We start from the raw sequence: 12,111 nt of genomic DNA, 5'->3' as shown, positions 1-12,111 counted from the left end.
GTAAGAAGGCCAGGGATAAATATGTGTATTTTCACAGAGATTTGCGGTATCATTTAGGAGCCATCAAAATGACCTGCTTCCTATTAGTTTGTTTTTGACCTGACGGAATCAGGATTCAGTTCCAATGAATCCTCTGCTGCTGCTGAATACTGTCACCCAGTAACAGATTGGCCTGCTACTGAAGATACTGCCTGTTAGATGAGATGTTGAATCAAGATGCAGAATAAATACGGATATAATGAGAAACAACATAAATTTCAATGTAGAAATACTTGGCCTGTCAAGTTTGTTGAAATGTTTTTTCTAAAAGCCAGGATTACAATTCGCATCCTGTCAGGATGACTTGTATTAAAACTCAGTGTGTTGTTGCCAGCTGTGGTTCTAAGCTGTGGCCTACCGGGAATTGAATTGAAACTGGTGGCATATATTTCATGGGTCCTGGGCGGAGCAGTGGGTTAGACACTAGCCTTTCACCTCTGGGACCTGAATTTAAATCTATCCCAGATCAATGAGATGGAAGTCTCCTCTGGCTATTGGGGTCCTGTGTAGTGAGGTTGGGCTGCTTTAATCTCATTCCCTGCAAGCATGGACCGAAAGCACAAAATGTCCTGACTCTGGCACTAATTGGCGTCTCCACTCATACGGACAATGATGGCCAGATAAGACCAGCTGGTCCATCAAGCCTGTCCCAGACAGGCTGTTCTACTAGACCATGTCATTTTTCTAGGCTGGGATTAACAATTTAAACAATGCAATGTGCTGCAGGTGAGAATGGTAAGCCATGTCCATTTCTTGATCGTAAACAGCTCTTAGTGGAGGAACAAACACTCCAGAGTACAAGATAGATTCAGATGAAAGCCTTTCAGCCCATCTGATCTCATCCGTCAAAATATTAACTCTACCATTTCCCCTTAAAGCATCTGATTGTTTCTTGAAGTGAGAGCCCTACCCTCAACTCGTCTTCGTGACAACCCATTCCAATCTCAGCAGGTCAGGCAGCATCTGTGGAGAGGAAGCAGTGTTAATGTTTCGGGTCGATGACCCTTCATCAGAGTTGATTACTCTATGTAAAAAGATAGTGGCCAATAGATCTGTCAGCCACCAAAGCTGCTTCTGATTACCAGATCAAGAATCTTGCTCCTCCCTACCTCTTTGACCTCCTCCAGCCTTCCAACTCTCCGAGAACATTGCTGGCCCCTAATTCCGGCATCTTGGACATCCCTCAGTCCCATTGGCAGTTATGCCTTCAGCCGTCTCGGCCCTAAGCTCTGGAATTTCCAACCTAACCCTCTCCACCATCTTTATGATGCTCCTTAAAAGCTACCTCTTTGTCAAGCCTTTGGTCACCTAATATTTCCTTCTTTGACTCAGTGTCCATTTTTGTCTGATTATGCTCCTGCAAAATGCCTTGGCAATAAAAGTCACTATGTAAATGCAGTTTTTATTCACTTTGTGCGAATCTAAAGAGCTTGCTCTTTCAGATAAGAGTGTCTGGCAGCGTGAAGGGGAAGGTGAGGAGCCACGAGTGATGTCGTATCAAACAGGTGAATTGCTAGAAATACTCTGGTCTCTTTTACAGAGCTGTACCAGCTGAGTATGCTCGAGTCGGCTGCTGTTGGAACAACAGTGGGGAGGGTGAAGGCTGAAGATGTTGACTTGGGCCAGAACTCTGAGATGACCTACACCCTGAAAGAAGAGGATGGTTCCAACAGATTCAGCGTGGTGACAGACACGGAAGCACAGGAAGGGATTATCATCCTGAGAAAGGTGGGTGCTGCCTAACCAGAGCCCGGAAGCTCCCCCCTAGCCTGAGGACTGATTCCTTTCCACACCGAGCTTGCTTCATCCAGAGAGTGAGCTGTAAGATGCCAATTCAGATTTCCCTTTGACTTTGATTCAGTTAATGGTGGGTTCAACACACAAAGGTAGCTGACAGGATCTTTCTCTGAGCACAATAAAAATAGGTAATTAGAAATAATGACTGAGCTTACATTATAAATACATGATATCCAATGTTTTAAATCTTTATATAATTACTCTGTGTAGATAGGAGCTGGTTCCAATATTTTGCAGCATTAGTATTCAAACCAGCCACCATACTGCTCAAGTAATTGCAATGTAACAGCACAGAGCAAAAAGCCAGCTGCAAACACTTCAAGATGGACATGTACACCTGAGTATATGGGAATTGCTAAGTGGAAAATGAGCAAGGACCATTTGGTGAGCCTTTTCCATCCTGGTGGCACATGATGCAATGATAATGGAGTTGTTGACTAACCACACCAATCAATCTCTGTCAATTAGTGTACAACAGACCCATACATGAGGCGAGGAAAACCCCCAGTGACGGAGAGCTTTGGAAACCTTAGGCCCAAGTCACCTTTTTCCTCCCAAGCATGTAACATTTACCACATGTCATGTCTCCAATTACCCGTATACCGTATCACAAAATGTTATTTTCTGAAAGAAATCTATTTATTTTGCAACGGAATGATTTCACACTATATATTTGCATCATCTCTCTCGGGAGCTTGTTCCATAGATTGACCATCGCTCACTGAAATATTGAGGGGAAAATTGCGGACGGAGGCTTCCTTCGTACGAACACTTCCCACCCAAAATTTTGAACGGAAATACCTGATGGTCCTGGAGGAATGTAGGAGGCCTTCATTTGCATTGCAGCGTACAGGAACATGTCCTCCAAATATGTATGCGTATCCTGGAATCATGTGGGCCTGGTCCACCAATCACTATGGAATATTCTCATTAATAATTCACTGTTTGTATGAGCTCCCATTATCATCAATGAGAAGACCTCCCTAAAACAAGAAACACAACACAATAAATAAAAAAAAAACTTCACTTAATTAAAATTAATTGAAATTGAATGTTTTAAAAAAAAGAGTTTGAATTTTTTTAACGTGTTATAATAGGGTTAAAAATAAACTTACCTTAATAGATAGGGTTTTTAATGTAAAAATGAGTAATTAAATTTATTTTTTCCATGTTTTTAAACACTTACACTGGTAAAAGTAGGGTATACGCCTGCTTTTACCAGGCATAAGCGTTTGAAGGACATTCGCTGGGCAAGAGTTGGACAAATCGCCCAATTTCTGGCCTGGAGATGTCCTTCCTGCGGGGATGTCTTGGATGTGTCAAAAGAAATGTTGACAGATCGCAAAAGCCAGATCTCAGCGCATGACCCGGTGAGGCCGCAATATTCAGCCCATTGTTTCTGCAAATTTACCCCCTTCAAACACAGGCCGTATACTCTCATTCTACTGTTCTGGACAAGGTGAAACAGCTCGTCATGGTCGTCATTATCTAGTCCCTTTAGAATCCTAAAAACAGTAATTATCTGGCTGATAAACCGTGAAATTGCACACGATATACAGAATATGTAGCACATTCGGCCCAACTAGTCCATGCTGATGTTCATCATCATCATCATCATCATCATAGGCAGTCCCTCGAAATCGAGGAAGACTTGCTTCGACTCTAAAAGTGAGTTCTCAGGTGACTGACTGTACAGTCCAAGATGGGAATTACCGTCTCTGTCACAGGTGGGACAGACAGTGGTTGAAGGAAAAGGTGGTTTGCCACAAGCTCCTTCCGCTGTCTGCGCTTGGTTTCTGTATGCTCTCGACGATGAGACTTGAGGTGCTCAGCACCCTCCCGGATGCTCTTCATCTACTTAGGGTGGTCTTGGGTCAGGGACTCCCAGGTGCCGGTGGGAATGTTGCACTTTATCAAAAGGCTTTGAGGGTGTCCTTGAAGCATTTCATCTGCCCACCTGGAGCTTGCTTGCCGTGTAGGAGTTCCAAGTAAAGCATTTGCTTCGGGAGTCTCGGGCATGCCCAACGGAGCTGGTCGACTGTGGTCAGTGCTTTGATGTTGGGGATGTTGGCCTGAGTGAGAACACCGACGTTGATTCGTCTATCCTCCCAGATCTTGTGGAGACAGCATTGGTGGTACTTCTCCAGCGCTTTGAGGTGTCTACTGTATATGGTCGTCCCATCCTCTGTCATCGAACTACAGTATGCGGATGATGCTTGCACCTGCGCTCATTCAGAGGCTGAACCTCAAGCTGTCATGTATTCAACTATCATTGTAACCCATGTATAAGCTGACCTAAGTTGTACAACTTGAGAACATTGACCACAAGAGGGTGAACTTGTGGGAGACACTCCTAACCTGGACTTTCAGGTATTAAAGGGGAAACTCCACCCAACTTCATCTCCTGAGATCTTGGTAATAAATGTAACTGATCACAGAGTGACCTTCTCTCAAGTATGGGCCTCGTGTGCATTTATACTGTATAGTAAGGACATATCATTAGCGACGAGAAACTGGGATTTAAACCATGCGAGCATGGCCACTAGCAGCACAGAAGAGAGGTACTGTGTTGGTGATGATTGGGACGACTTTATTGAAAGACTATAGCAAAGTTTTATCACTAAGGAATGGTTGGGACAGGATTCGGCCGACAAACGCAGGGCTCATCTCCTGACGGTTTGTGGATCTAGAATGTACTCCCTGATGAAGGATCTTCTAGCGCCAGAGAAGCCGGCAGATAAGACGTTCGAAGAGCTCAGTAAGTTGTTCGGGGAACACCTTAAACCGGCGAGCAGCACGCACATGGCGAGAAGGGCAAAGTGTTCCAGACTTCGTGGCAGATCTCCGGTGACTGGCGAGCCTATGTAAGTTCCCAGATGCATGCGGAGATGCTGTGAGACTTTTTTATTGAGGGCATCGGGCAGGCTGGGGTTTTCAGGAAACTGATTGTGACCTTGGAAGCGGCGGCTCTGATAGCCCAGATATTTATCTCAGGGGAGGAAGAGACCAGAATGATGTATGACAAAAATCTTGGCTCAAATGCGGCAAACGACCAGAGAGTCAACATTGTTAACGTGGCACACAGTTCTCTAGGCAGACAAGGGCAATCGGACATGCCCCAACATCTAATCGAACCCAAAGGGGGAATTCAGCAGAGACAATGGCTAGCTGAACGGCGATTCACGCCATCGCAATGGACAATGCGGCCAGTAATGGGGCCATAAACGCCTGTTAATGGTGCACTTAAGGACAGTTACAGAGACAGTCAGAGACGATAGACTGGGAATGGACCTTTTGTTTCCAACAATGGGGCCTCCAGCTCATGCTGGAGGTGTGGAGGCAAACACCCAGCCAGAGCTTGCAGGTATCAGCAATATACCTGCAGAACTGCAACGTCAGCGGTCACTTGGCGTTTATGTGCAGGAAGCCTGCAGCCAGGTTGATGTACGAGGAGGGCGGGCCTGATGTAAACCCCACGAGGCCAAATGAATACTGGGGGAAATCGCTGGAAGCTGAAGTTCTGTGAGTTCATGTGGAGCACATATACAGTTTATATACCAGGATGCCACCGATAATGATGATAGTGCTCCTCAAAGACATCCTAGTATTAATGGAGATAGACGCAGGGGCCAGCCAGTCCCTGATGAGTATCAAACAGTTCAAAAGGTTGTGGGTGTCCAAGACCAGGAGGCCAAAATTATTGCCGATTGACGCACAGCTATGGACACATATAGAAAGGAGATCATTCCGGTGCTGGGCAGCGCCACGGTAGTCGTGACCCACAAAGATTCAGAGAACAGATTGCCACTCTGGATGGTCCCGGGGGACAGTCCCGCACTACTGGGGAGGAATTGGCTTGCTGTCATGAACTGGAAATGGGGCGATGTCAATGCAATTTCTTCTGTGGAGCAAGTATGCTCACAGATCCTGGACAAATTTGACTCATTATTTCAACCCGGCATTGGCACTTTCATGGGGGCCAAGGTAGTGATTCACATAAACCTGGACGCCAGGCCAGTACACCACAAGGCCAGAGCGGTGCCGTACGTGATGCGGGAAAAGATAGAATGCGAATTTGACCGCCGACTGAGGGAAGGCACCATCTCGCCAGTCGAATTCAGTGACTGGGCGAACTCGATCGTGCCGGTGTTCAAGGCGGATGTGTCAGTCAGGATATGTGGCGATTACAAGGCCACCATCAATCGGGTGTCACTCCAAGACTAGTACCCGCTACCGAGAGTGGAGGACCTGTTTGCGACGCTATCTGGTGGCAAACTTTTTTCAAAATTGGACCTGACCTCAACTTAAATAACCCAGGAGCTGGCGAGTGAGTCGGAGAAGCTGACCACCATCACGATACACAAGGGGTTGTTTGAGTACAACAGATGTCCGTTTAGGATTCATTCGGCTGCCGAAATCTTTCAGCGAAATATGGAAAGCCTCCTCAAGTCGATTCCAAGGACGAAAGTTTTTCAAGGGGACATCCTCAACACGGGTCGCGATACTGAAGAACACCTCCGCAAGCTGGAGGAGGTGCTACGCAGACTGGACCGGGTAGGGCTGCAACTGAAAAAGGCGAAATGCGTCTTCTTAGCTCCAGAGGTAGAATTCCTGGGGAGGAGGGTAGCAGCAGACGGAATCAGACCCACTGCGTCCAAAACGGAAGTGATCCAGAGAGTACCCAGACCCAGTAACACGACGGAGCTGCGTTCGTTCCTGGGGTTCTTGAACTATTTTGGTAACTTTCTTCCCAAATTGAGCATGCTGTTAGAGCTGCTACATGTGCTCCTACGCAAAGGTCATGATTGGGTCTGGGGGGACAGCCAGGAATGGGCTTTTGATAGCGCACGCAACTTGTTATGCTCCAACAAACTGTTAACGTTATATGACCCGTGTAAGAAACTTGTTCTAACGTGCGATGCATCGATCTATGGGGTCGTGTGTGTGTTGCAGCATGTGAATGCCAATGGTCAGTTACAGCTGGTAGCTTATGCCTCCAGAAGTCTGTCCCAGGCAGAAAGGGACTACGGGATGGTAGAAAAAGAAGCGCTAGCATGTGTATATGCATTAAATAAAATGCACCAGTACCTGTTTGGCAGTAAATTTGAGCTGGAGACAGATCACAAACCCCTAACGTCCCTTTTGGCCGCCAACAAGGCCATAAATGCGAATGCATCGGCCCGCATACAGACGTTAGCCGCCTATGACGACACAATTCGGCACAGACCAGGCAGTGAAAACTGCACCGATGCACTCAGCAGGCTCCCACTAGCCACCACTGAGGGGGCAACTGAGCACGATGCTGAGATGGTCATGGCTGTTGAAGCTTTCGAAAGTGAAGGCTCACCTGTGACAGCCCGTCCGATTAAAGTCTGGACAAATAAAGACCCGCTACTGTCTTTAGTTAAGAAATGCGTCCAGAATGGGGAATGGGCAGCCACGTACGGGGCATACCCTGATGAAATTAAACCATTTCATAGGCACAAGGATGAACTCTCGATTCAGGCCGATTGCCTACTGTGGGGAAACCGAGTAGTCATGCCCCAGAGGGGCAGAGCGTTGTTTATCAGAGAACTTCTCAATGAGCACCCGGGCATTGTCATGATGAAGGCAATTGCCAGGTCACACGTTTGGTGGCCAGGGATAGATGCAGACCTGGAACTTTGTGTTCGCAGGTGCAACATGTGTGCTCAGCTGGGCAATGCACCCAGGGAAGCTCCCCTTAGCCCCTGCTCCTGGCCCGCCAAGCCATGGTCACGCATCCATGTGGACTACGCAGATCCTTTCATGGGTGAAATGTTTTTGGTTGTAGTCGACGCCTACTCCAAATGGATTGAGTGTGCCATTTTAAATTCAAGCACATCCTCTGCCACGGTCGAAAGTCTACGGGCAATTTTCGCCGCCCATGGTCTACCAGATGTCTTGGTCAGCGACAATGGCCCGTGCTTCACAAGCACTGAATTCCAGAACTTCATGGTAGGCAATGGAATTAACCATGTCAGAACGGCACCGTTTAAGCCGGCGTCACACGGCCAGGCAGAACGAGCAGTGCAGATAATCAAACAGGGGATGCTCAGAATCCAAGTGGATTCCCTACAAAGCCACTTATCACGCCTCCTGTTGGCCAATAGATCCCGACCACACTCGCTCACAGGGGTTCCACCCGCAGAGCTGCTAATGAAAAGGACGCTCAAAACCAGGTTATCCCTTATACACCGTACTATGAAAGAAATTGTTGAGAGCAGGCGTCAGTCACAATGTGACTACCATGACAGGAATGAGAGAACACGATGTATTGATGTCAATTACTCTGACTTTGTCCTTAATTACGCTGCAGGGCCCAAATGGCTTGCAGGCACTGTGATTGCCAAAGAGGGGAATAGGGTTTTGGTAGTTAAACTTACCAATGGACAAATCTGCCATAAACACATGGATGAAACTAAAAGGAGGTTCAGCAACCCCACAGAAGAAGCAGAGGAAGAACACGACGTAGAGTTTACTCCACCACAGGTGACCGAACATCGGAACCAAGTGGAGGAGAGCCCAGTCACTGTGGGCAGTCCGGACAGGCCCGAGGCACTGCAAACAGCAGGCACTCAGGCTAGCGCCCAACAACGGAGCCCCAACTCAGGCGCTCTACAAGGGAATGTAAACCACCAGAGAGACTTAACCTGTGATCCCAATAAGACTTTGGGGGGCAGGTGATGTCATATATTCAACTATCATTGTAACCCATGTATAAGCTGACCTAAGTTGTACACCTTGAGAACATTGTCCACAAGGGGGTGAACCTGTGGGAGACACTCCTAACCTGGACTTTCAGGAATCAAAGGGGAAGCTCCACCCACCTTCACCTCTTGAGTTCTTGGTAATAAAGGTAACTGGTCACAGAGTGACCTTCTCTCAAGTATGGGCCTCGTGTGCATTTATACCTTATAGTAAGGACATATCACAAGCCATCATCAACATGTTCAGCGAGGCATACGAAAGCTGGTGTTCATACTCCACATGAATTGCCTCCCATTCTATCTGCCTCATCTCAGCCTTTCAACATATCTTTCTGTTCCCTTTCCTGTCATGCACTTGTTTAGTTTCCTTTTGAAAGCATCTAAGCTATTTGCCTCAACCATTTCCTGCTGTGCCACTTCTGCCTGCAGCAGTTCTCTGTGTTGCCTTTGGGGCTCTGTCAGTGTCAGGGGAAGGTTAATGGAGACCCTACAGGAGGTTCAGTACTTCCATGAAAATGTTCAAGATCTGACTGCAAATGTCAATTATTTATCAATTAGAAACTGTAATTGATTTTTCAAAGTGTAGCTTTGATCACTCACATAATTCATTATGAAAACACTTATTTTCTCTATCGGTTGCAATTAATATATTCCTTTTGGGCCAAGTGATGTCTGGGCTGTGCAGAGTGTGTGTGCCCGGTTACACAGCGTTTCTCTGGCTCTCCGCTCCAAATACACATGTTTCAGCTCACATCCACCTGACTGGATAAACCTCGTCTGTCTAAACCCCATCACATAAATATCAGCATTTGATGATTATTTATGCTAAACCTTTATAAAACACTGGTTAGACCTCAGCTGACGCATTGTGTTCAATTCTGGGCACCACACTTTGAGAGGATGTCTACGCCTTAGAGAGGGTGCAGCAGAGATTTACTCGTATGGTCCCAAGGATGAGGGACTTCAGTTATGTGGAGATACTGAAGAAGATGTGGTTATTCTCCTTGGAGCAGAAAAGGTTAAAAGGAGATTTCATAGAGTGTTCAAAATCATAAAGAGTTTTAATAGACTAAATAAGAAAAAATTATTTCCAGTGGCAGAAGGTAGGCTGGTTGAGGCAGAAATCCTCAACACGTTTAAAAAATACTTGGATGTGCAGTAAAAGTGGCGTAACCTACAGGGCTATCGGCCACGTGCTGGAAAGTGGGATTATGCTGGATAATCCGGTTGGCCGGCACGGACACGATGGCCTCCTTCCATGCTGTAAATTTTCTATGATTCTATTACTGCAAGGGTTCCTTGGGGCCTGAATTTGAGAACATTATGTACACCCAGTGGAAACAACCAGAGAGGCATAGTGCAAGACATGGGAAACGTCAGACTGGTGCAGTAGGAGGTGGGTGAACTTGGGTTGGATTTAAGGTGCATTGCTGGGGAAATAATAGAAGAGCTATCCTGTGCATTCATCTCTGTTGCACCTGACCCGGGACACTGGGGGACAAATGGAGGGGCAGAATCGGTTACTCAACATTAGCATCAAAGTCCATTATTTTAAACATACATATTGCAGTGGGGGGGCCGGGGGGGAAATTGTGGTCAGAGGCTTCCTTCGTACAAACGCATCCGACCCCCCAAAAATCTATGAAACTCACCGTTGGTCCCGGAGAAACGGAGGATTCCGATCTGAGGCCTTCATTCGCTGCACAGCGTTTGAGTATCTGCCTTCCACGTACGGACGTCTATGTTCCCATCACGTGGGCCTGGACCATCAATCACTAGGTAGTATTCTCATTGACCATAATGGGAACTCCGTTTGTATGAGTTCCCAGTACTATTAATGAGAATAATCCCCTTAAACACCGAAACACAGCACAATAAGTAACAAAAACACCTCACATATTTAAAATTAATTAAAATTAAATGTAATTAAAAGTTTTAGAAAAAAAAAATATATATATTTTTTTAAATGTGTTTTAATAGGGTTAAAAATAAACTTACCTTAATGGACAGGGATTTTAACATAACAGGCATTGTTGCAAGATGACCAGGACTGGGAACTAAATATTCAGAGGTATTTGACAATTCGGAAGGACAGACAGAAAGGAAAAGGAGGTGGGGTAGCTCTGTTAACAATGGATGAGATCAGTGGGTTAGTGAGAAACGATATTGGCTCAGAAGATCAAGATGGTGAATCAGTTTGGGTGGCGATAAATAATAATAAGTCGCTGATGGGCGTAGTCTATATGCCCCCTAACAGTAGCTATACTGTTGGGCGGAGTAGAAATCAAGAAATAATGAAGGCTTGTAAAAAAGGAATGGTAATAACCATGGGCGATTTTAACCTTCATAATGATTGGACAAACCAAATTGGCCAGGGTAGCCTTGAGGGAGAGTGTTCTAACTGTAAATAAAGGAGACCACACAGGTATAAAGGCAAAGTTGACTAAAGTGGACTTGGATGGTTGATGAGCAGTGGCAGACATTTAAGGAGATATTTCATAACTCACAATAGAAATATATCCCAATTGGAAGGAAAGACTAAGAGAAGGGAAATAACTTGAAAACAAGGGCATACAATGTGGCCAAGACTAGTGGGAGGCCAGAGGATTGGGAAACTTTTAAAAGCCAGCAAAGAATGACAAAAAAATAAGAAAGAGGGAAGATAGATTATGAAAATAAAGGAGCTCAAAATATAAAAACAGATAGTAAGAGTTTCTACAGGTATATAAAAAGGAAAAATATGGCTAAAGCAAATGTTGGTCCTCTAGAGGATGAGACTGTGGAATTAATAATGGGGAACAGGGAAAAGGCAGAGACATTGAACAAATATTTTGTCTTGCTCTTCATCGTAGAAGACACTAAAAACATCTCAATAGTGGATAATCAAGAGGCTATAGGGAGGGAGGAATTTAATACAATCACTATCACTAAAGAAGTCGTACTCGGTAAAATAATGGGACTAAAAGCAGACAAGTCCCCTGAACCTGATAGCTTACATCCTAGGGTCTTAAAAGAAGTGGCTGCAGACATAGCAGATGCATTGGTTGTAATCTACCAAAATTCCCTGGATTCTAGGGTGGTCCCAGTAGATTAGAAAACCACAAATGTAACGCCCCTATTAAAAAAAGCAGGCAGACAAAAAGCAGGAAACTATAGACTATATAGCCTAACATCTGTCATTGGGAAAATGCTGGATTCCATTATTAAGGAAGCAGTAGCAGGACATTTGGAAAAGCAAATTCAATCAAGCAGAGTCAGCATGGTTTTATGAAAGGGAAATCATGTTTCGCAAATTTGCTGGAGTTCTTTATGCATGTAACAAGCAGGGTGGATTCGGGGGAACCATTGGATTTCCAGAAGGCATTCAATAAGATGCCACATAAAAGGTTACTGCAGAAGATAAAAGTTCATGGGGTTGGGGGTAACATATTAGCATGGATAGAGGATTGGCTAACTAACAGAAAACAGACAGTCGGGATAAATGGGTCATTTTCCGGTTGGTAAACTGTAACTAGTGGGGTGCCACAAAGATCGGTGCAGAGGCCTC

The 12,111-nt window shown here is 45.5% G+C and overlaps 1 protein-coding gene and 1 long non-coding RNA gene across 2 annotated transcripts in view; one reads left to right on the top strand and one right to left on the bottom strand.

Annotated features, from left to right (window-relative positions):
* The window catches only part of LOC139276996 (cadherin-22-like), a 750,218-nt gene that overhangs the window by 375,723 nt on the left and 362,384 nt on the right, over positions 1-12,111 (top strand). The window contains exon 5 of the mRNA XM_070894995.1: positions 1,580-1,767. Coding sequence (XP_070751096.1) covers positions 1,580-1,767 — 188 coding nt within the window. The remainder of the gene's footprint in view (positions 1-1,579; positions 1,768-12,111) is intronic.
* The window catches only part of LOC139277475 (uncharacterized), a 108,867-nt gene that overhangs the window by 75,023 nt on the left and 21,733 nt on the right, over positions 1-12,111 (bottom strand). The window contains exons 2-3 of the long non-coding RNA XR_011596088.1: positions 2,638-2,819; positions 950-1,002 (exon numbers count right to left, since the gene is read on the bottom strand). This is a non-coding gene — a long non-coding RNA (uncharacterized lncRNA). The remainder of the gene's footprint in view (positions 1-949; positions 1,003-2,637; positions 2,820-12,111) is intronic.

The sequence above is a fragment of the Pristiophorus japonicus genome, chromosome 12 (assembly GCF_044704955.1).
Source record: "Pristiophorus japonicus isolate sPriJap1 chromosome 12, sPriJap1.hap1, whole genome shotgun sequence".
In the NCBI taxonomy this organism is placed as follows: Eukaryota; Metazoa; Chordata; class Chondrichthyes; family Pristiophoridae; genus Pristiophorus; species Pristiophorus japonicus.
This window is presented reverse-complemented; position numbering and strand designations above follow the sequence as displayed.